We start from the raw sequence: 25,483 nt of genomic DNA, 5'->3' as shown, positions 1-25,483 counted from the left end.
CATCCTGAGCAGATCTCCCAAATGTAGACCCACAACCTGGACGGACAAGCACAGCAGATGCAATGGAAGCTTTTCCAAATTAGCTTTCATGTCACACCATTTAACCATTGATGTATTGCCACTTACTGGATCAACATCCTTGAATTTCCTGTCTAATGGCATTGTGAGAGGGTCTTTTTCACAAGATCTTGGCCCACTGTTACTACGCTGACTAGAGATAACCAAGAAATATCAGACTTGCCAAACACACCAACATCCCAAGAAGATGTTATTTTAAAAATCCACTTTCAATTAACCATATCAAACCTACTCAGCAATGTAAATCTCTCTCTTGGTCCATGTAAAGTCCATCATATCATGGATTTTATCCCAGATATTAAAGGTGACCAAACTTTTAATATGGTTTATTTTTACTTTTAGTTCTGCAATTAAAGACTGAGTCTACCAGATATATGAAATTTTGTGTTTGAAGTGTCTGTATTTCACTTCAGTTTTCTTTATTGTTTGCTAAAATCAAAAATCAAAAAAATTAAATTGTACTTAGCTGATCAAATATTCCACTGCACAAAACAACTTCCTAGTTCCTTTTCATAACTTAGACCATGCAAGAATACTTTATACTCATTTCTGCACTCACTTAGTATTTGAAAGTTGGGATGTGCAAAATCAACACATAAGAAATATATCTGATCATCAGGATCATTATCACTAGCATGGAATGCCTAGTGTGAGAAATAGTAAATTGGATAAAATCCATGGCATTAGATGGCCACCCAAGCCATACAGTGTTTCGTCCATATAAGAACCACATCTTATATGGTAATAATAATATTCAGAAAAATCTTTATGTAAAATATGCTGTTGACTCACCTGGCCCATGTAACTGATCAACAAAAGCATCTGAAAATACTCTCCCAGGTAGTCTTCTTACCTTTTAAATCTGCTGTTATGAGATCTTCTTTAGAAAAAAAATCTTTCACCTATTTGTCCTGGAGAACAGGCAGCAATAATGTTTAGGTAGCAGGCTACAAAGTAAACAACAGATGACAGTAAGGAACTATGCATAGCAACACAAATTTGCAAAAGTTGTGTTCCACAGTGATCAATCCTGGAGCTATTGCCGTTCTTAATTTATATAAACAAATTGGACTCTGAAGTACACCAACATCACATTTTTAATTATAGTCAAAAGTGAAGAAGACTAAATCATATTGGTTCTTCACTGGTGATGTGCAATACAAGACTATCAACCGTTACCTATAACACAAAATGGTTGACATGCAATGGAAGATTAAGGAGCTCATATACTCCCTTGCAAATTAAATTATATTTCAAAACAGTTATCTAAATAATTTGTTAGGAAAATATAACCTACCCAACTATTTATGTTTCAAAGCCATTTTGGGTAGCAGAACAGATTTTAATATCTTAGGTTACATGAAAATATAATGAAGTCTGTTATAAAATTACAAGAAGTCATTAATGATCCTGCAGAATGACAAATTAAATTCAAAACAGATAAATATAAAGTGGAGTAATTTTGTTTGGAAGAATAACAGATCCACCCATTTCTTGGAAAGTAAAGATTCTGTTACAAGAGCAAAGTCACCATTAAACTTGGAGTACTGTGTTCATTTCTGGTCGCCTCATTATAGGAAAGATGTGGAAGATTTAGAGGGGATGCAGAGGAGATTTACCAGGATGCTACCTGGATTGGAGAGCATGTCTTATGAGGATAGGTTGAGCGAGCTAGGTCTTTTCTCCTTGGAGCGAAGGAGGATGAGAGGTGACTTGATAGAGGTGTACAAGATGATAAGAGCCATAGATTGAGTGGACACTCAAAGACTTTCCCCTATGGCAAAAATGGCTCACACGAAGGGGCATAATTTTAAGGTGACTGGAGGAAGGTATAAGGGGGATGTCAGAGCCAAGTTTGTTTTACACAGAGAGTGGTGGGTGCGTGGAAGGTGGTGGGGACAGATGCATTAGGGACATTTAAGAGACTCTTAGATAGCCACGCGAATGATAGAAAAATGGAGGGCTATGTGGAAGGGAAGGGTTAGATAGATCTTAGAGCAGGATAAAAAGTCGGCACAACATTGTGGGCCAAATGGCTTGTACTGTGTGGTAATGTGCTATGTTTTATCTTCTGAAGGGTCTAGGAGGTGCAGATAGGCAAATCACTAGAATAACATATAAAACTTTTCATGTGAATGAATCCAAAACTAGGGGCCATAAATATAAGGCTGTCACCACTAAATCAATTCAAATGATGCTCTGTGATTGTAAGGAAGACCACATTGAAATTAATTAGATTTAGAGTTTGTCAATTATTTGATGTCATTCACTTGCTCCTTAATTCGCAAATGAATTCCATAAAAGGATAATTTGATTATCCAAACAAGTGCTGGAGAGGGACACTCACAACTTAATTATATTTATTGATAAAAGTTATTAGTGTGGTGACTCACCGTCTAGTCGGGCGAACCGGCTCGGCAGTCGGGTCGCGCGGCGTCGGAGCGATGAGGCCCAAGATGGCGGCGGGCCTCGTCTTTCCGAGCGACGGGGAGAACCCGCACGCGGGAAAGTCCTGATGACGTAGGACTTACGTCATTACCGGTTGTTTTTGGGCGGGAACATTCTCCCTTAAAGGGCCTGCGCAAGGCGGGAAAATAAACCAGTTCTGTTTGGCAATCCTCCGAGTAGAGTCTTGTTTTATTCCGCGGTAGCAACCGCTACATTAGAAATAATAAAATATTGCTAATTTATACTATTGTGGAGATTCTGTGAGATATTCTGAGATGCTGTAAATTAAACGAATCATTAAAAATCTTGAGCAAATATATGGCAAATGGAATTCCGTCCAGCAAAGAATTGGGGGGGGGGGATGCAAACAGGCAAGGGAACATACAATAAATGTGAGAATACTTGCTAGTTATTCATTCACAATATGTATGCATATTGGTCAGCCATCACTAATTGCTTTTGAATTATGTGGCTTGCCGTTTCAGAGGGTAACTGAGTTACCTACATTGTTGTGGGTCTGGAGCACATATTGAACAGACCATATTAGGATGGTAGGTTTCCTTCCCAAAAACTGCACCCTTACTCATAGTTGCTTTTTATTCCAGAACTCATCCAATGAATCAATTTGAAATGTGTGTTTTGAATTTTGGCGTTTTCTCCAAAAGCTGGTAAGTGGGATTAATTCCAAAAGTTCATTTTGTCAATAAGACCAAAATGGGCTCAATGGCCTCCTTCTATTGTGCAAGTTTCTATGATTTTGTGATTATTTGATTTTATATGTTACAATATTGACAATGTTTAGTTTATTAGTACCCCATAACTCAATGCCAATTAATACTTAAACAACTGAGGATCAACAGCAGACATTATGTTTGTCATAGAGTGGTGAAGAGTTCTGGAATGTAAGACACTTGACCTTTCTAACGACCCTGGAGTTAGTGCCATTTAATTATTTACAGGAAGCTCTCTGGAGGAACTGGCCTTGGTGAAGGGAAGTCATAAGTCATAAATTGTACAAAATAAATCTGAATGAAGAAGCCATGGATGAAAAAAGCTACGTGAAGTAATGCAAACAAAACAATTGAAAACTGGGCAAGGGGAGGAAAATTCATTTTAAAATCAAGCAACTTTTTCTTTTAATCTGACTTACACAAACACCTTATTCTTTTCACCTACTGCAGAAAATCACATTGAGCAGGATCCTGTCATAAATGATGCAAATTTGCTTGCACCTCTATTTTAATTGCATGATTTAACTTTTAAAATGAAGCTCTTTCTGAACAATTCTCTTGAATCTCTCCATTGGTTGCCATGACTTCAGCTGCCAAGGCCCAAAGCTCTGGAATTCCTTCCCTAAACATCTTTGTCCCTGTGCCTCACTTTCTTTTATTGGGATGCCCCTTAAACTCACCAATTTGACCAAGCTTTTGTTCACCAGCTCTAATAACTTATGGGATTCTGCATCCACGATTAACTATGCACCCAGAAAATGACATGCATTTACATAGTGCCTTTCAAATACCTTTCAGGAAGTCCAATGCATTCAATGGCTAATGAGGCATTTTGAACTGCATCCATTGTTGTAATGTGGAAAAAAACAGAAGCTAATTTGTACATAGAATGCTCACATCAACAGATATGGTTATGGCCAGATCTGTTTTCAATAATGCTGTACTGGCCAAGACACCAGAGATAACACCCAACTCTTCTTTCGAATAAAGTCTTGGAGTGTTTTACATCCATTTGGGACAACAGAAGGAGCCTTGTTTTAATGCCTTAACTGAAAAATGGCAGTTCTGAAAATGCTGCACTTTCTCAGTAATGCAGTATATATTGTACATGCACTATATACAATTGCAATATATAAACCACATAATGTATTCCTATCTCATTCAAAAGAATGTTTAAAGGGGCTCAGACCCTTATCCAATGTCTACACATGTGTACATCTACTTTTCCTGAACCTATTTACAATCTTCATTGGTGCTGATATATACATTTAATGGAGATTTTATCATCACCTATTATATCATTAAATTTTCATGATATAAATTAAAATTGCAACAAGGTTGGGGTTTGATAATGATTCTCCAATCAACTTCAATTTCCCACTGCCACATACTGAAATTGCCTGCCAATCATTTGCTTCTCTGAGGATTTTGTTGCTATTCTTAACATGGGTTGATGAAATACTTCAGTTATTTTCTGTTATGGTAGGATTGAGAAATTTGGTTAATCAGATCATGCTGCAGAAAGTTCCATGTCACAGACTGACTCCGAAACTTGAAATCATAGCAAAGCAGTGGCAGATGAAATTTAATCCAGACTAGTGTGACGTAATGCACTTTGGGAGGTCAAATTCTGGTCAGACATAAAGAGTAAATACCAGGGACTTTAGAAGCATTGATGTACAGAGAGATAGCGGGGTACAAATCCACAGCTCCTTGAAAGTTGTTACACAGGTGGATCGGATAGTGAAAAAAGCATTTGGTATACTTGCCTTCATTGGTCAAAGCATTGAGTATAGGAGTTGGAATGTCCTCTTGCAGTGTAAACATTGATTACCTGCACTTGAAGAATATCGTGTGCAGTTCTGGTCACCACACTACACAATGTGGTAGCAATAGAGAGAGTTGCAGAAGAGATTCATCAGGATGTTGCCTGGAATGGAGTGCTGAATCTATAAGGTGAGACTGGATTGGCTGGGTTTATTCTCCCTGGAATGTGGGAGGCTGAGGAATGACCTTATAGAGGTTTATAAAATTATGAGGGGCATTAATAGGGTAGATAATCAGAAGCTTTTTCCCAGGGCAGGGGAGTCTAGAACTATAAGGCACAGATTTAAGGTGAGAGGGAAGAAATTTAAAGGAGATCTGAGGGGGAAGTTTTTCAGACTGTGGTGAATATCTAGGAATGAGCTGCCAGAGGAGGTAGAGACAGATACAATTACTATGTTTAAAAGGCATTTGGACAGGTGCTTGGATTGGAAAGTCAAAGAGGAATACAGGCCTAGTGTGGGCAAATGGGATGAGTGTAGATAGGTATCACAGGCAGTGTTGATGAGATGTTTCTGTGCTGCACATTTCAATGGTTCTATATTTGTTTCAAAGTAGATAGATAATTACCATCAATACTGGCTCATCGTGGCTAAGATTACTGTTCATGGGAAAAATGTTGGTCTTCCTTAGTTAGCAATACTCCTTAGTATAATTACTCTAACCCAGGGAAACAACAGCTATGAATCTCCTAAAGATGGATCTATTATTGTGGCTTTAGATTCAAGAAATTGGCTGGCCTGGAGCAAAACATCCATGTCCACTCTACAGCCTATCATGACTTAGGCACAAATCAATGGGAGGAAAAGTTTATCTTAATCACCAAAATATCTCTGATAATTATTTTGCAGTTTTCAAATATCTAAATGTCATTGATTAGCTCAATAGTATTTTTTTCATGTAAAGCCAACTTACAAGAGGCCATATATTCCACGTAACTGTAATATATAAGTGAATAATCCCCCCATTTTCAACAGACTATTCTCATTCAACAAAAACATGATTGCAGAAAGAAATCGTAACTCATTCTTTTCATACCTAAACTTGTTGTCAGTCACAACATGCCTTACTTATGTGTAAATTCCGAGTATTATGATGCAATGATGGGAACAATATTGAGTTTTCAATTGCTGCAATAAGCTCATGTTAGGGTTTTATCATTTGAATTGCATGTTCAGTACATGAATTAAAAATTCTGAAAGTTTTTATCGCCTTCAAATTAATGTTAAGGAATGAAACCTTTAATGTATATATATATAAATACTGTACTGTTTAATTTTACCACTACTGTTGAATGCATTTTATTTTAAATTAGAAAGAGGATTTGTTTTTAGCCTGCCCCACCAGAGACAGCCAACCAAAACTATTGTGAACAATGGCTCCATCCTTACAGAAGCAAGATGACTGAGGTTTACTATCTGGTCCAGAAGGACAATGAGAAAAATTATTCATTGTAAAAAATAAATGCATTTGTATCCAGTTGATTGGATTGTCTTTCCCTTGATGACAAAGAAATCCATGAGTTCCTCACACTTGTTACAGCTGACCATTAAAGAGAAAGGTCTGACTAGACAAAATAACATTACCAAATAAAAAAAAGTTGCAGACTCTATTTCCTCTCCAACATGTTCCTAGAATAGCAGGAACCTTTAACAGAGGAGAGTGAGGCACACTAGTCACAGAATCATACAACATGGAAACAGACTCTTCAGCCCACAGAGTCCACACTGACTACCAAACACTCATTTTTACATTAATCCGACTTCAACCCATTTTATTCTTCCTGCATTCCCATCAACTACTCCGCACCCTCCCAGATTCTACCACCCAACTACACATTAGGGACAATTTATAGCGGCCAATTAATCTACTAACTTGCATGCTTTTATGGCTGATAAAACAACAAATCTGGTGAACTTTGAGTTAAGTTGCTACACAACAGTAACTGAATGATCAGGCCCCATTCTCCTTAGTTAACAACAGAATCTTTCTCACAGCTTGAAAAGAACTGGCCCAAACTAAACACTGAACACAGTGGAGCACCATCAGCTGAGGAAAGGTACTCAGTCATTCTGCTCTGAACACGGCACTTAGTAAATAGAATGACTGGGTATTTCTCATCTGATCAGAAAGTTAAGCAAATGGGACAACACTTGTTTATCCTCCACCATTCATCACACAGTTGATAAATATTTAAAGACTGGAATCCTGTGCAGCAAGGGTTACTGTGAAAGTTATAAATGTCACCTTAAATTCACAGTGACCCCTTGTCATAAGAAAACTGCTTTGAAAGCCCATTCAAAAGTTATTTTGGAAAACAAATAATCAAATGTAAGAGAAAAGAGAAAAATAGCAGTATAGGCAGCAACAAACATGGGGATGTGAAATTTATCCCAGCAGTGATTTGACCAAACCTTGCCATTTGTGGACAGTAATACTGCAGTGGTGTGCCTGTCAACAGTAACTTGTTAACATAAGGTTTTCCTTTGAAGATATCAAAAAAAAGCCATGAGCATTGTAATTGTTTCAATAAGATAAAAATTAGCATTTCTGGCAGACTCTTGCTTGATGGGAAAACAGATTGAATAACCACACTTAGGTGTAGTACATCCAATTTGCTGCCCGCAGATTTGTTCCCATGCTGCTTTCTGACACATCTTCAATTCACCAAAACAATTTGCAGGGACAAATTTGTAAAAGAGCTTATAACAATCTCAAAGAGTGCACAAATGTGAAGAGAGCACAGCAACATTAGAAACAAAGGTCAAAAATGCTGGTAATATTCAGCATACCAGGCAGCATCTAAGGAAGGAGAAAGATTATCGTCAATATTGTGTTGTATCGGTGTCAATATTCAAAGATCCCAGCTGCAGAACTCATTTTGCATTGAAAGTTGCATTCAGTCCTTCACATGCAGCTTGTATCCTGCAAGGATCCCATGTTGTTCCAGCCAGGTTTATTAAGTGGTGAAGACAAAAGATACTGCAGATGCTAGAAATCTGGAGCAATACACAAAGGAGCTGAAGGAACTCAGCGGGTCAGGCAGCATCTATGGAGGGAAATGGACAGTCAATGTTTTGGGTCAAGACCCTTCATCTGGACTGGAAAGAAATTGGGGAGCTAGCCATTATAAAAAGGTGGGAAGAAGGGGTGGAGCAAGAGCGGGTGGGTGATAGGTGGATCCAGGTTGGGGAGGGGAGAGTGGGAATGATGTAAGAAGCTGGGAGGTGATAGGTGGAAGTGGAAGGGCTGAAGATGGAATCTGATTGGAGAGGACAGTGGACCATAGAACAAAGAAGTGAGGAGGGGAACCGGTGGAAGGAATGTGTTAGCGATGGGTAGATTGAAAGGACAGGGGAAGGGGAAGGAGATGGGGTGATGGAGGCTGGTGGAATGAGGGGAAAAAATGGGGTGGAGGGGGATGGTTGCCGGAAGTTAGAGAAATCGATGTTCGTGCCGCCAGGTTGGAGACTACCAAGGCAGAAGATGGGGGTGCTGTTCCTTTAATCTGTGTCTGGCCTCAACTTGGCCGTACAGGAGGCTGTGGACAGACATGTTGGTGTGGGAATGGGAAGTGGAATTAAAATGGCTGGCCACTGGGAGATCCCGGCTGGTACGGCGGACAGAGTGAAGATGCTCGATGAAGCAATTCCCCCAATCTGCATCGGGTCTCACCGATGTAGAGGAGGTCGCATTGCATGCAATAAATGACACCGATGGATTCATGTGTGAAGAACTGCCTCACCTGAAAGGATTATTAAAGTGGTGGTAACATTCTTCAAAGAAATTTCTCTAACCCAAATGATGGCCTGTGGGCCAAATTTGGCCCATGACAATCCCTGGCTTAGTCCATTGAAGGGAAGATAGACATTTTGCCATACAGAGGCTCATTGTAGAATAGGCCATTGAGGAGAGCAGGAATTGCAGAAAGTGAATTGGCTGGAGGATTGTGTGGCTGGGTTCAGGAGGTCATGGATGATATTGCCATGGGGATGGGGATGGGGATGTAGATGGAAAGAAAATTGGGGCACATGATTGTTGTGTGGGGGCATCGAGCATGAGGTGGCATCAGAGGATGTCTTTCTTTTTCAATCTTTTTACTAATTTTCAGTACAAAATACTATATATAAGATTAGTAATTATACATATGGTGCTAAGAGATCAGGATAGCAATCGTAACAGTTAAAATATATAATCGCAAGGAGTAAAAAAAAGTAATCTAGACCTCCCGTTCTCTTATTAAGTGAACAAATACAAAAGGAAAGATTGAAAAGAAATGGAATTTAATTATATGAAAGAAGAACCCCCAATCAAAAAAAATTATTGATAATAAACCAAAACCCAAAAACTTCAAAAAAAAACTGGACTGATATTTCTTCAATTAAAAAGAAAAAGAAACATTACTATGTCATCAACTCCACTCCTCAGCATTCAAGGGTTATTGATAGAGATTTGAAAAAGGTCAGCTTATATCATATGGAAATATTGAATAAGTGGACTCCAAACTTCCTCACATTTAAGCGAAGGATCAACAGTACCACTCCTAATTTTTTCTAAGTTTAAACATGCTATAGTTTGAGAAAACCACTGAAAAGTAGTGGGAGATATTGGATCCTTCCATTTAAACAAAATGAATCGCTTGGCCATTAATGTGACAAAAGTGATCATACGACAAGCAGAAACAGACAAATGGCGGGATTCCATCATTGGTAACCCAAAAATTGCAGTAATAGGATGAGGTAAATCAATATTCATACAGATGAAATAATATTAAAAATATCTTTCCAATATTTTTCCAAAACGGGACAGGACCAAAACATGCGTCAGGGAAGCCACCTTCGAATTACGTCTGTCACAAATAGAATTTATATGATGATAAAAACAGGCTAACTTGTCCTTGGACATATGGGTCCTGTGAACCACCTTAAACTGTAGCAAAGAGTGTCTAGCACACATAGAAGTTGTATTAACTAATTGAAGAATTTTCTTCCATGTCTCTGTAGGTAAAAGTATCTGGAGTTCTCTTTCCCATTCATTCTTAATTTTATCAAGTTCCTCTGAACATATTTTCATAATCTGATCATAAATTATTACTATCAAGCCCTTCTGATAAGGATTAAAACCTAAAATTTTTTCAGTAATTTCAATTTTATATGGTTTCAGAAAAGAAGGTAAAGTAACCTTTAAAAAATTTCTAATCTGTAAATATCGAAAAAAATGTGATCTAGGCAGATTGTGTTTATTAGACAACTGTTCAAAAGATTAAAAAACAGTTATCAATGAATAAATCTCGAAAACATGTAGGAAAAACATAAGGAAAAAGCTGAGTCAATTCTAGATGGTTGAAAGAAAAAATTAGATTGAATAGAACTTGATAAATTAAGTTTATTCAATCCAAAGAATTTATGAAATTGAAACCATATCCGTATTATACGTTTAACTATTGGATTAATCACTTGTTTACTCAATTTAGTAAGTGCAAAAGGGAATGAAGCTCCTAAAATAGAAACTAATGAAAATCCTTGCACTGATTCACACTCAAGGTGTACCCAACAGGGACAATGAGTTGCATCTAAATCTTGTGCCAGAAAATTAAGTATCTAATATTAATTGCCCAATAGTAAAATCTAAAATTAGGCAAAGCTATACCACCATCCTTTTTTAATCTTTGTAAATATTTCTTACTTAACCTTGGGTTTTTATTCTGCCATATATATGAAAGAACTTTGGAATCAATAGTGTCGAAAAAGGATTTCAAAATAAAGGTTAGAATCGCCTGAAATAGATACAAAAATTTTGGTAAAATATTCATCTTAACTGCATTAATTCGGCCAATCAATGATAAAGAGAATGGGGACCATTTAGTGAATAATTGTTTAACGTAACTACTTTAAGGTGAAAAGTTCACTTTAAATAAGTCCTTGTGTTTCTTGGTAATTTTAACACCCAGGTACGAAAAATAATCAGTCACTAATCTAAATGGTACTTGCCTATAAATTGGGACTTGCATGTTTAATGGGAAAAATTCACTCTTATTAAGAATTTAATCTATAGCCAAAGAAAACACTAAACTGAGCAAGTAGTGACAATACTGTTGAGAGGATTGTTGACGAAGTTGAGGGATTTGGGTCAGGCAGAAAATGAGGGGCTGAGTAATCCAGATGACAGGAAAGAGAGTGATCTTCGAAAGCTAAAGGTATGGTAAAAGATGGACCTCTTGGACTCTCTGTCAATGCCCCAGGTATAACGGTGCCCTTTAACTAATAAAGAGGCTTTATTTGTCTGATGTGACATCAAAAGGTGCACATACCCAGCAATCTCAGTGCATTCGCACATCATGTGGAGATTAGTGTCAGCACAAGTTTCTACCATCTTCTCTAACCTGAAAACAACCCTCTACATCCAAACACTTGAGCAGCTCTTCTCCAGACCATACAATCACCCTGGAGAAGTACGACTAGATAAAACATACAGCAAAGTGACAGACATTGGCCAAAACATTTGGTCAAACGTGAACTTCTTCCCGTTCTATCTACCTCATTCTCCTTCCCCTCAATTTTCCTTTGAAAACAGCTATTTGTCTACTTCTTGTGGAAGTTTCACTTTGTAAGAAAATTCTCTTTATTCGTTTAATGGATTCCTAACTATGCTGTACTTACTTTTTGATCATCTCATACATAGAAACATTTGTCCTGTCAAACCCATTATCAAGTTTACTGCCCCAATCTTTCCTAATAGCTCTAAACTCTGTTTTAGTGCCAACCTTATATACCATTTTTGCACTTTCTCTGACATTTCTAAGTCTTATACGTAGTATGGAGATCCAGCCGTTAAATTGGGCTCTGAACTTCCGATTGCCGGTGTGTTACGTGTGCCAAATGGGTTTCAATAAAATAACTCATGCATATGTGCACATACTGAAGTTACAATTTGGGCCTTCTGGAACAGTGGTAGGGCCTTATTACATACTCAATGAACATTTTATAAAAAATACTTCCAATGAAAGGTATGTAGAGTTGGAAACTAATGTCAATCAATATGCATAGGTTTAAGGTGAGAGGTGAAAGATTTAAAGGGGACCAGAAGGGCAAGTTTTTCCACACAGAGGATGGTGAATATGAGCTGCCAGAGGAAGTGGTGGAGGTGGCTACAATTAAACTTAAAAGACATTTTATCAGGTACATGGGCAGGAAGGATTTAGAGGGATATGGACCAAACACAGGCAAATGGGGTGAGTTTAGGTAGGCATGGATGAGTTGGGCTGAAGGGCCCCATTTCCATGCTGTATAACTCCAGAACATGCAACACTGATCTGCCAAGTTGGACCTAAACACCTCAGTTAATGACAGATTTTGCCACTGATCTACCACGTGGCTCGTTGCAGCTGCTGGGTTTGATTGTGATCTCATGTGCTGTGTGGAGTTTAAACATTCATCTTGTTAATAAGTGGGTTTCTGCCAGGTGCTCTTGTTTCATCCCAAAAATGCACTAGTTGGTTCATTGAGCTACTATAAATTACCCCTTATTGTAGCTAAGTAACAAAAGAATCTTGACGGGCATTTCAAAGAGTGTAACTTGCAAGGAAATGAGGAGGGATGGGGCTAATGGGATTTGCTCTGCTGAGAACTCCATGAATAGTTTTGATGGACCAAATAGAGAAACTGACAGTTAAAACTGGCAAAAATACCAGAGGCAAAATGACTTTTTTTGCACCTCCTCCCATACTGTATCAATTTAGAACTGCTACACTGCCTCCTGGTGTTTGGCCATTTACCACATTGGTCTTCATCCCTGTACATTCTTGTCCAAAAAAAGCTATCAACTTTGACCTTAAAAAAATAATTGAATTAGTATCCAGACTTTTGGGACAGAAGTCTACTAGTTTGAAACATATACTACCTTAAGTGCTTTGTTAGTTCTTTGCTAAATTTATGATTCTAAGCTTACTGTGTTTAGATTCCCCCAAAGTGAGGAATTTTCAGATTCCTACCGAAATTGCTTTTTCATTTTAGTTATTGAATAGGTCATCCCGCACTCTCAGAATACAAGCAAGATTCATAGAATCAGAACCTCAGACTTTAACCTTTTAAATTTGGTAACATTTCACTAAATCGACACTTGATACTTCTCACTTGAAGATTTATTTTACCCTCCGTCTACTATGTCCCAACTGTCATAAGGTTACTTTGCATTCTCTGTACTTTATAATCTTACACTTCTCCTTCAACTAAGCTGGTAGCCTCAACTATTTTTTTTAAAAATACAATGAATGGAAAGCAGTTGGCTCATTATTTACTCCATCACTTTAATCCATGTTGCTACTTCCCTACAAAACAAAGATCTTGGCAATGAGTACTTGTCCCAATTACTCAATGTTAGGATGTTCTCAGTTAATTCTACATTGATCTGAGTTCACAACAGCAATAAGCAAATATTTCTGTTCCAACCACCTCAGGACTCCTATAATTTTAATTGAGGAATTACACTTTCAGTGTACAAAAGCAAAAGGTCAGCCACATATGGATAAATGGTTTCCATTGCTTGAGTCAATGCATAATTAAATCAACCATGTTCAGTTATTTTAATCAAACTTTCTCTACAAGATCTAAAACTGCTCCTTTCAACAAATGCTGTTATCCAAATGTGGAGACAAAGGGATTATTTAATTTCTTCGCAAATCTATTGCAAACTTCCTGAACACCTCTTCAGTAATTTAAAATATACAAGGAGCACATAAACTTCAACCAAATGTTTGACCTATAATCCCTCAAGGTTTTTCTGGTGCTAATTTTCCTTAAGACTAGTCTCCATTTCTACCACTTGCACATATATGCCCCCAAACCCATTTTCCATGATCTCACCTAATAATGCATTCACAGAAACTATTTATCCCCACATGGTTGCACTTTTCACCTTTGTGCCACTTCTGTGCACTAAAAATATAATGCCTCAATATTCTCCCCCCCCCCCCCAAAATGTTTCAAATCTACTCAGTCATTGAGCCTTCACTGTCTTCAAAAGCAATGAAATCCAGAGTCACATTCTTTAGATATTTCATCTCATCAGTTCTGTATGGTCCACCTCTTATTAGGACACCCCTGCCAATGATACATTAACTCTAGACATCTACCCCCTCAAACCCCAAAAGCAATGTGTACCCATTTCAATGAATGCAAACGAACCATCCCATGAATTAATCTGGTGAACATTTGTATCAATCATAGTACCCCAAACCCACATCCTCCAATTTGTTTCATTTGGCAACTTCAAGGATTTGAGAGTCTGAATACACATCAACTAATTCCTCCCACCAAGATACTTTTTCTTGAGCAGTCCTAAGATCAAGGACAAATTGCTTACATTCAGAGGGGTGGATAATGTGTTTGTGAAGCATATCAGGGGGCAGCCATTGCACACAACCACTAGACTTAACAAGAAAAATATTCCAGTGGTAAGGCGGTCAAAGACAATAGAAGACTAGGCTCCACTGTGCCCATAAAGCACTCACTGCACATAATGTAATGTTAACCACTGCTAGCTTCAAATTATCCACACGATGGTGCTCTTAGCTCAGTGTGTCAATTAACAATTATTACACTAGAAGCTGCACTGTAACTTCTCAGCCTATTACAATAAAGCCAGTAAGTGCTAATGGCTACTGATGCAACAATTTATAGGACAACCTTCTTGGTGGTGGTGGTGGTGGGGGCAGGAAGTGTAAATCCATATCAACTTTGCCCAATGCATTATTTTCACCAAGTGTCCTTTCACTTTAACAAGTTCTTCCAAAGCCATGCAAACTCTTTCTACACATCATACTAAATCGTGGTGGTGTAATCAGCTATTGCATGGTCTAGCCAGTTACCAAAGTTTCAGACTATATGATAATATATGGAATAATCAGCAAATGCAGAATTTAATATCCTGGCAATAATTTGAGCAAGTCAAATACTTCAAAAAAATTAAAAATTTTTATTTAGTACACTTTGCAGGTTCAAAAGCAAATTATTCTCAATCTTGCAACAATGAAAGTTGTTGGGTGTCTTGAACATTTGAATTCTGTAAACAAAAGAAAAAGTTCAGAACAAAAGTATAGGAAAATTTAGAATTGTCATTCAATGTAATGGGAGTCATCATTCAAAAAAAAAACCAGAATGGGACCACTCTTATCGTTCACCTTGGTTGCGACTGATACCCTGTCATCATGTTCATTCCAAGTGCCTCCTGAATCTTGGACCTAGAATTAAATAGATAACATCAGTACATACACAAGAGATTACTTACATTGAAAGAAGGTTTTAAAACCATTATCCACTTACCTATACAATATCATGTAGCAACTCATTTGGTCCGAAAACAATCTTGAAGCACTTCCATCTAGTTAATAGAACACATAGTTAAAAATGCACTATGTAACACATTAAATTTTAATTAATAAACAGCAGGAACAAGCATTGAGGAGAAAAAAAATCAGAAACATAACCAAAAACTTTCCACATACCTCAATCTGCAGCTGATGTGCATTAATCATCTGGCCTAAAAGAAGAAAAACCTCAGTGAGCAACACAAAATGAGGGCTTTGACAAAAACAATTCCTTTACTAGCGTCAGAAGAATTTGGCTTTCTCTCTTACAATCATCATGATCGATAAGATGGGGAAAAAAGTTAGCACATCATTCACCAGAATCAATAATTAGTAATGTAACTAATTATCTACATACCCAGGTTGTCAAAATTGCCATTCTGTCGATGCCTATTGCAGCACAGGACCTGGGAAGCAAGAATCAAGTACTAAATTATTGACTACCATGTAATTGTGCCATCACTATGTTAATATTTCAGAAATATAATTGTGCATTAAAGCAATGAATAACCTATGATTAACATTTAAATCTTGCTCAATCAAAATTCATTTTTAAGATGGTAAGCTGCTTTCTTGAATCACCATAGTGCTGTTTATAGTGACTAAAGCACCACTTTCATAACATATAACCTGCATAATTTACAAGAGCAGGCACCTGCAAACAAAACAAGCAGCCCCAGAAATGCAAATTGGAATATGTCCATTGCAACATTTTTATTGTAACTGCAAAATCATTTCACTCCTCCCAATCTAGAATATTAACAATCCTCTACATCAAATCACAATTATGCTTGGCTGCAACCTACTATCAGCAGAAACATTGGTTACAACGGCAGGGGATACTCAGTGGAATACATTACCACTTAAAATCACCAACGTACCTCAAAGTTCAAGACACTGCAATCACTTCTCCCAGCTCATGTGACCTGGAGAAGAAAAATTACATTTAACCAAAAAAAATTTAAGGCAGTGCTCCAATCCAATTTCTTCATTAGTGTCAGAAGAATTTGGCTTTTTCTTCAATATAATCACCATGGTCGATAAGATGGGGAAAAAAGTTGAAACATCATTCACTAAAATCAATATACAGCAGTATAATTAATAATCTACGTACCAAAGTTGTCTTGCATCATTCTGGGAATGCTGATTGTAGCACATGGCCTGCGGAGGAATAAACACTTAATCAATCCAATGTTATTTTGCCACCACCATTTTAATCTCAACCTTGACAGAAGTCCATTGCAAACATTTCAGATTTGCAGCATTCACTAGAGTTCTATGATATGGAACTGTAGAATGGACAAAACCCCATCCCCTCCAACTCAATTTATAATTTCTACAATAAAGTGAGGAACAATCATTAATCTTTTATCAAGATTCTTAGTTTTCCATGAACTGTTCTGATCAAACAGACATTGCACTGAGAACACTAACAGACAAAAATAATCATTGAAGATCATGAACAATTGGTAATTGAGAGAACTGTGTGGCTGAAGTAGTAACCAGAGTATACCAAGAGGAACCTATTCCTTACAGAAAAGTATATCAACATACCTGGATTTGCAACTGCTCCTCGTAGCTCTTCTGACCTGGAGAAGTAAAATCACGTTAAATCACAAAAAAAAATTGTTTGCCCAAACCAGTTTCTTTGCTAGCATCAGATATATTTGGCTTATTTCTTTACAATCAGCATGATCGATAAGACGGGGAAAAAAGTTTAAACATCATTTACTAGCATTAGAAAATGGGTGTAGAACCAATTATCAACATACCCAAGCTGCTCGCATCACTGCTCCAGATACAACATTCATTTCCACATCTGCCCTGCATAAGACAAAATTAATTCATTTAAATGACCACTCAATCTTCATGTCTCCTTTACTTTGAAATCCTTCACTATGTACAAATTTTAACTGTTACTATTCAAAAAAATTGAAATCACTGCACATGCTAACATTGGGTGGCTAAATGTGCCTATCCCCAACACCCACCCCCTGAACCAGGTATCTTTGCAGCCAGATATCTGTTCTATTGCTCATATTTATTAATCACCAAATCCATATTCAGCAACCAAAATTGGGTTGGGAGCTAAAACCACATTAAAATTGCAGTGGTTGTGTCAAGGTATCATCCATAGCAACTGGCTTTACAATCAACTAAAGGCTTGCACAAGAGTATTGCACTGGGTGCTATCCAGCAAATATGGACTTTGTTGTAAGTACATTCGTTTTTTGTGAAAGCCTCTCAAACTTCAGGATAATGTACCAATTTCTCATTAAAGACTTCAGTTGAAATCATGAGTTTTTCCAATGCACAAGCATTGACTGACCTGAGTTTTATTTTTCTGTTTAGTAAAGGTAGAATATATTTTACTTGCACATGTACCTCATACATTAAGGACTCCACTGACTGGCAAAATTAGTTATAAACAGAACATCTTTAAAACACACAAGCTGTGTGGTAATAGATGGTGAGATGAAGAAACCAGTGAATATTTACTGGCCTACCCTAAACTACACAGGGTGAAATTACCACGTTACCAGTTGATTTATTACAATCTTGACAAGTTAAAAAAATTACATTCGAGATGGGGGGAAACGTCGAGGAAGCCCCCCAGGACAATCTTGACCGCTACTTAAAAAGAAATGAACCAACGTGCAAATGGACCTGACCCGACCAAGGCGGGATCAGCTCCCACGTGTGGACGGCCGACCGACATCCACAAGTGAAACTGCTGCAGGATCTCAGCGGATGGAGCAGCATCTGTGGGAGGAAAGGAATTGTCGGCGTTTTGATGTCGAAACCCTGCATCAAGACGCCGAGTTCCTCCAGGAGATTATTGCTCCAGATTCCAGCATCTGCGGACTCTTCTGCCTCCTTGGTGATCTGGGGGATTGGAGCAGTTTGGAGTCGCAGGACCCATCTCCGCGCTGTTTAACTCTGCTGCACATCGGAAATCTTCCCCAAGTTTATGCCCCTTCAACCCGGTCCCTGCTGACACGCCGCGCCACGGGGCCGGGCCCCGCCGACCACCCCCCACGCCCCGGGACCGGGTGGTCCACGTGGGCGGGTAGAGGAACATGGACGAAAAACCAGCGACACCCGGGCAGCGTCCGGCGGGGGAAGGGCCTAGTTACGGCCTGGGGTCAGGAGGGATGGAGAGCTGCAGCCTCGGGGGTGCCCGGGCACGGCCGCCGCTCCACAAACCGCTACGAAGCCCAGCCCCTCGGGGTGCTGAGTTACCGGCCGCAGCTCGGGGCGACGCGGGGGGGGGGAAAAGTCTGGTGGGCTTGCGGACGCCGCCGACCCCCGGACGGACGTGAACAGCGGACCAACTCACCTGGTCCTCCAGCTGGAAAAGAAAGAATGCGGCTGGCGTCGTCCTTTATATAGCGGTCAGCACGCATGTGCGGTTGACTGGCACGTGATATGTCACGCGACTCCACAGACAGCCAATTAGAAGCAAGGACGCCTTCAATGGGATTCGCGCGTTTGCGAGCAGTGGGGTGACGGGGACGGTGGGTGGGTCGGCGTTCTCAGTGCAAGATGCAAAGCCTCTGGCTGCAGGGAAGCGCAACTGTTTCCAGTCCTCGATTATTAGCAAAGCCTTACAGTGTAGCATAACTGCCACTGGGGAGGGATTGCAACGAAACCTGGCAGTACGCTCTTGACACTGCACCACGCCTGTAATCATTCAACGCACAGCCTTACGGTCTTGTATGATCGAAAATGACCTGCTTCCACTGCAGTGCTGTGGATGAGTGGTTGTAACCAACGTGGGTGCCTCATTGGGTGGGCAGGGAGAGACATTAATCAACGAATAGATGCCAGGTTCTCAATGCCTAGTCCACTTTAAACAGGGATGGAGTAGCGCTCGTCCTGCGGCGCTGGAGCCACGATATTTCTTCCCCTTCCACTCCTGCCGCCAAGAGGCGTTGAAAAGGCGTAGAATATACTCCTGGCACAACAGGACCGAGAATAGATCAACTGACACACACAGACAGCAGCATCAACCAGTACACATGGTATTTGACCTCTCAAAAAACTTGTAATTCAATGAACGGCGAGAGATCAGGGAGCACCTTCTGAAACTTGGCTGCTGACAGAAATTCACCTCTCCTACATCTAGAACACGATGCGCATAATGTGTTCATATCAAGCTTCAGTTCAGACTGCACTGTTTCCCCACCATATTTCCTTCAATGTTTCTTCAGAACTGTTTATCCCACACAACCTTCACTCCAGAACCAATGTCACCCCAAGGTCGAGCTGCAGTACAAAAGCAACACATGCGCATTTGCAGGACATATACAAGGCTGTCTCTACACCACATAATGATAGGGTCCATAATAAGAGCTTGAAAAATTGGTCAATTTGAAACTTGCTTGAAAACAAATTGACACTCTTTACCCAGCTCAGTTTTGCCCAAAGCAAAACTTTTAAAGTTGAACAGCTATACATGGCAAAATTTAAATTTCTCCATTTTCAAGTAGAGATTGCCATCAAAAATCTATTACTAATTAAACCATAAACCTATTCCACACCCAGACAGCCAGCATACTGTTCCTCAAAGGCTGGTTCCTTGCTTTTTCCACAGAAATATTAAAAAGAATTATATTTGATCTAACCCTTCTTTAGCAAGTAGTTCTATAAGTTACCAAACACTCAATCCAGGTTGTTAAGCTTCTTAGGACTTTAGCATAATGTATTAAGATTTAAGAGGAGATTGTACTTTAACAGTTACAACATTACAAAGTTGCCTAATTTTTGAGTGGCATTTACCTCACTTCAAGGATCACTGAGTTAACTTGGAAAGTGTGTTACTTATGAGACTTGGATTTACAAAGTGTGCACTGAAACCCACTCCAACACAAACACATAAGTGTAAGTGTAAATAGAGCATCAAATTTTAAAAGGTAAAATTTGTTACTAATGGCCAATTTAAACACGTACCAAATAATAAACTACATAAGTTGGATATGACCTGGATTTTGTTAAGCAACCTTTCAATCATCAATAAAGGGGGCTCATGTACTTTCTAAAAAAAAACTGAAAAATACCCAAAGACCCAGTTAAATCCAGTTGACTTTACACTGTAAAATACATCACCAATGCAGTTTGATGTATTCTGCTTTAAGACTGCTGCTGGTAACATGCAGAGACTGTGCAATTATATGTAATGGTGTATTCTAATTAATGACATGACTGATAGAGGGATAAATTAGTCAAAAACATGGGCAGCAATAGACAAGAAGAATGTGCAAGATGTGCAATCATGACCAATTTAGCTGCAATTTATTAAAAGGTTGATGCATTGGCCCAAATTAAACCACCAAAAGATCAGACTTTACTAATGAAATAACTAAAGAAACACCCCCAAACTGAAAAATTCAAATTTATAGAACACAAAAAAGATTGATTCATGTTTGTGTAAATAAGTTTCAAGGACCATTTAAAACTACAAGGAAAAGAGTCTAAAACTTCTCTGCTTGGCAATTTGCTTATTTCAGCAGTATCCAGTTACCAAGTAGCTTGAATATATTACTGTGGAACACCAATGACAGCAACAATGGAAGTAGCCACCATGTTCCAAAATTTAGTGATAGTATTTTGAGTGGGTGTTTATTAAAAAATCACCCAAGTGTTGCCCACAGGGAATATACAAGTGAATCTTCCACTACATCAGGACTTTGGCTGTAGCCACTGAGGCAACATTCTTTGGATGTAATTAAGACAAGGCATTATCCTTCTACCAAACTACATGAACAGGTCATTCATCTCATTATAGAGTGTGGGATTTTGCTGTGCATAAATGTCTACTGTACCCAACTACATAAAAATAACTACACCAGAAGCAATTCATGTTTTGAAGATTAAATAAAGAACAGATACACAATGATGCATCTATCAGAAACAAAGTTTTTAAACTCTTGCTCAAAGCAGTTTTGACATATTTACTGCAGTCAAATTCAATCCTACGATCTGTACATTAGTTTTGTAGGCACATCTGAATCTTCTGATTGGATGTTAAAAACTGATATCCTGTCACCTACACCAAGGTGGATTGAAGTGAGCTTTGCATTTTTTTAGGTCCCTAATGGACTTAAACTGTGCATTCAGTGCAGCAGCAATTTTCTTAGGAACTACAGATACAAATTGATTACTATAGGTCAGTTTGTGAAAATATAATATACACTGTATCACAGTGAAGCCAACTTAGGACAACACAGCTATACAGCTCTTATATATGGAACAAAATAAGCAAATATCAAACAAACTCCAAGTCAAAGTGTCCTGTAGGTGGAGGAGAAATTACAGATACACAAAATGCAGCTTCAGCATGAGTTTCTCTTACCACTTCATCTCTTTTATTCTCCACATTTTGTAGTATTGGTTTAGCAGAAGTGGTTTGTTGGAGGGTGCTGGGGTGAAATCATGCAGTTGTTTTTAGAACTTTTAACTACAAATGTCAAAACCAAAATTTAGTACTTATTAGCTAACTCTATTTGGTGTCAAACTCAACTCAACTTCTCTATACCAACATATGAATCAAAACAGGTTTTGAACAATTAAGTTTTAGTTAAATGAACTTTTAATATAGTAAAGCTCCACAATTCCATCAGTCATCTTTAGAGCTTCTAACCCACTTTAAAAGTCTGATCACCTGTTGCAGATTCCAAAAGTCATTCAGGTGTAACTTTGAAGGAAGTTGTTATTCTTCAGATTGATGCTGTCAAGTTAAAAAAAAGTCCTTATATAAGGTTAGCTATTCTACCACCCATAATGGAGAAAAGCCCGTGTAGCATGATTTAAAGGAGTCAAATATTTATTGTAACCAAAAGAATTGTTAATAACTGGGATATTTCACAGTATTTTCCAGCAACTTTGAATACTAACAATTTTCCTTCTACACTTGCAATCAAGGGGATTATGATACAGAAATAACTATTGTAATAGCTTATTTTAGAAAGAGGATTCCAAAAACATGTGATGGGAAAAGGGGAAAAGAAAACCTTCAAATGTTTAAAACTTGTTGGAAAACAAAAGAAAAAAAGACTGTTGTAATCTCCTTTAACTCAGCTTCACATTAGTAAAATGTGTTATGCCAATAAAAGCCACCAGTACTTTTGCACAAACACCAATTTTTACTTCTCCATTCCATAGGTACAGTACATGGGGAGGGAAATAAGTCCAAAAGTAAAGTAACAGTTTTGACGTAGTTTCGTGCTTTACTTGGACAATAAGCAAAATGTTTACTGTACACACTTTGTGTACATCACATGGAACATCAAAGCATTAAAGTACAACACAACATCTTACAATTTACCCTGCGCCAAGATGTACAGTAATCTGCATTTTCTGGTATAAGCCAGGTAAAAGATCATATCCAACAATGTAATTCCTTTGCACTATCGAAAATCATTTTTGTCAAAGTTTAATATAAAAACAAAAATTCCTTCAGAGTTACCAAAGTAAAAAAAAATCTTTTAGATTAAGAAAAAAAAACAACTTAATCTAGAAGACTGAACACTTAACTTGATATCATCTTCCACTGGATGAAAAAAAATAACAAGAAACAGTCCTCATAATCTACTCAGTTAATTTAGAGTTTCAATTTCTCTCTTTTGGATAACAAAGAAAATGGAGGCACTCCACTTTATTTTTAAAACTAGCACCAAGTTTTGTTACACCAAAACAGTTTGTTACTAATGGCCAATTTAAACACGTACCAAATAATAAACTACATAAGTTGGATATGACCCGGATTTTGTTAAGCAACCTTTCAATCATCATGTAATGTACGTTTGGAGAAGCATCAACAGAAATTCAAAGTTCCGATGAAAAATTAAGAGTAAATTTCCTTCATCCAAAAAAATTTGAATTAATGTTGAAGTGTATACTTTTAAAAAGTTAAGCAACTTAATGATTTAGATACTACAGCAAGATTCAAACTGTAGTTGTCTAAACCGGAAGTTACAATGTCACAGGACAGGAAGCATCCGATTTTCACTGGTGCTTGGAGCTTTGGGTCAAAACAAAAGGCTTTCAGTCAGTGACATCCAGTGTTTGTCCTAAAGTGTTTGAGTTAGCCGGTTTGATGAGAGTGTCTCCATCAATTTCTTGTTTCACGCATCTGAAAATAAGATGATTTTTAATTAAATGTTTATGAAAAATCACATCACCTATCATAACATTAAGACTTAAAGATGTAATGAGAAACAATCCAAAGTGCACAAGGCTGCTGATGCTTCTGAAACTACAATTTACATTTATACAGAATCTGAACTAATTAGTACCATTGATTCATTCAAACCAATCTGCTTCTGTGAACTCCACATTATCTACCTTTTTCATTGTCATCTACTATTTTCCTGGTCTTCCTAAATGTAAACAGTCTTCACTGCATGCCTCAAAACAAAATACCAGGTACTCCCCTCCAAGCTCCATCATGAATTTAAATCACCAAGACAAGGGAAGTGATTAAAGTCTCCTTGGAAAAAAATAGCAACATCCTCACCAAATCGTGGAATCTGTGGCCATAATCACTTCAAAAAAATGGAGGAGTATCTGGGACGGCACTGAGAACCTCAAGTTTGTCAGGAACCCATGGAAGCCCAGCAGAAACAGCAGGAGTGCACCACCTCCCAGCCCCAAACATCTGCCTAACACATCAGGTGGCAAAATCTCTGGATGCACATTGGCCTCAATCACCTCAGAAATGGAATGAAAAGCAGGTCATCCTTGATCCTGAGGGAATGCCAAAAGGAGAACAAAAACAAGAGAATCAATTTATACTTACACAGCAATTGGTCCATTTCCTGTTCTTGATATTTCTACATTTTGTTGGTCCAGCTCAGACAACAATTTTAAGATATTAAGAGCAGCCTGGAAAGGGAGAATAAGAATGTTTCCTACTTTAGTAAAAATAACAGTTCAAAAAGCCTAATCCTCCAACTACATGCAATTCCAAGTCTGGCCAAGAAATCATATCATCAAATTAAGAAGCAGGACTTTATACTAAGCTGAAGTCTTAAATTAAGTAGTATCCTTTACCATATCATGACAGGACTCGACATCTTTTCCAATTCCATGACTGATCAGAGGAGGTTGGGATGAACAGTTTATCAATGACACATACTCGTTTTTGTTGTTTTTTGGAAAGTCTTTATATTCGACCTAGAAAGAAATAAATCACATGACTAACTCCAAACAAAACTGACTGGCAGTCACAAAGAACACAAGAACCTGCCACAAATACCAGAATGCCAAGTGTCTAGCAAGAATGAGGAACTAAAGAAAATATGTGTTAGTTTAAGAAAAATAAGACTAGTGATTGGAAAGACTAAAACTAAAAGCTGGTAAATCCCAAGAACCTGGTAATATACATCCCAGAGTTTTGAAAGAGGTATAAAAGGACTGCACAAAAGTACTGGTGGCTTTGAAAGAATTATCTTCCTAAATTATTATTTTTTTCTTTTTTTTTAAAACAGGTCTGGAATTGTTCCTGTGGATTGGAGAGTAGCAAGTGTGACACCATAATGAGGAGGGAGAGCAAATACAGGGCCACAGACGTTAGGTGAATGTCAGTGGTAGAGAAAACGCTGGAATTTGTGGAAGGATGTAATAACCTTGAAAAGAATAACTGGATTGAGCCAAGAAATGAAAATAATGTTTGTCTAATTTCCTGGAGTTCTTTGAGGATGTGACTAGTAGAATATACAAGGGTGGTGTGCTCGGGTTTTCCAAAAGTTTTCAAATTGGTCACACACACGAGGTTGGTCAAAAAGGTTAGGGCACAGGGATTTTGGGGCATTATACTGACAGGGTTGAGAACTCGTTATCAGACAGAAAGCAGAATGGGAATAAAAAAAACCTTAGATTGATAGTCTGATGACTCAAGGGGTACTGCAGAGATGGATGCTGTATCAGTGACATGGCTGAGGGGAGCAAATATCATATTTCCAAGTCTGCAGATGATACAAAAATCAGGTGGGATTGAGAGTAGGGAAGAGGATGTAAAGAAGCTTCAAGATGATAT

At 38.2% G+C, this 25,483-nt stretch overlaps 1 protein-coding gene, 1 long non-coding RNA gene and 3 other non-coding genes across 9 annotated transcripts in view; all 5 read right to left on the bottom strand.

Moving 5' to 3' along the window:
* Nucleotides 1–15,033: 15,033 nt before the first annotated feature.
* On the bottom strand, nucleotides 15,034–17,301 carry LOC127578864 (uncharacterized). Its single transcript, XR_007957584.1, has 9 exons — nucleotides 17,217–17,301; nucleotides 16,999–17,033; nucleotides 16,559–16,605; nucleotides 16,326–16,370; nucleotides 15,803–15,851; nucleotides 15,583–15,617; nucleotides 15,401–15,458; nucleotides 15,259–15,318; nucleotides 15,034–15,140 (listed from the first exon to the last, which is right to left on the bottom strand). It is a non-coding gene; the product is annotated as an uncharacterized LOC127578864 (long non-coding RNA).
* LOC127579095 (small nucleolar SNORD12/SNORD106) lies at nucleotides 15,679–15,768 on the bottom strand. The gene has a single exon (XR_007957640.1). It is a non-coding gene; the product is annotated as a small nucleolar SNORD12/SNORD106 (small nucleolar RNA).
* Nucleotides 16,433–16,524, bottom strand: LOC127579094 (small nucleolar SNORD12/SNORD106). Its single transcript, XR_007957639.1, has one exon. It is a non-coding gene; the product is annotated as a small nucleolar SNORD12/SNORD106 (small nucleolar RNA).
* On the bottom strand, nucleotides 17,093–17,182 carry LOC127579093 (small nucleolar SNORD12/SNORD106). Its single transcript, XR_007957638.1, has one exon. It is a non-coding gene; the product is annotated as a small nucleolar SNORD12/SNORD106 (small nucleolar RNA).
* Nucleotides 17,302–22,252: 4,951 nt separating the features above from the next.
* The window catches only part of stau1 (staufen double-stranded RNA binding protein 1), a 34,010-nt gene continuing 30,779 nt past the window's right edge, over nucleotides 22,253–25,483 (bottom strand). For all 5 annotated transcript variants that reach the window (XM_052031114.1, XM_052031110.1, XM_052031111.1 and 2 more), the window contains 3 exons: nucleotides 24,499–24,621; nucleotides 24,245–24,330; nucleotides 22,253–23,578 (listed from right to left, as the gene is read on the bottom strand). In XM_052031114.1, coding sequence (XP_051887074.1) covers nucleotides 23,491–23,578; nucleotides 24,245–24,330; nucleotides 24,499–24,621 — 297 coding nt within the window. In that variant the 3' untranslated portion in view covers nucleotides 22,253–23,490. The remainder of the gene's footprint in view (nucleotides 23,579–24,244; nucleotides 24,331–24,498; nucleotides 24,622–25,483) is intronic.

The sequence above is a fragment of the Pristis pectinata genome, chromosome 16 (genome assembly GCF_009764475.1).
Source record: "Pristis pectinata isolate sPriPec2 chromosome 16, sPriPec2.1.pri, whole genome shotgun sequence".
NCBI classification, from domain to species: Eukaryota; Metazoa; Chordata; class Chondrichthyes; order Rhinopristiformes; family Pristidae; genus Pristis; species Pristis pectinata.
This window is presented reverse-complemented; position numbering and strand designations above follow the sequence as displayed.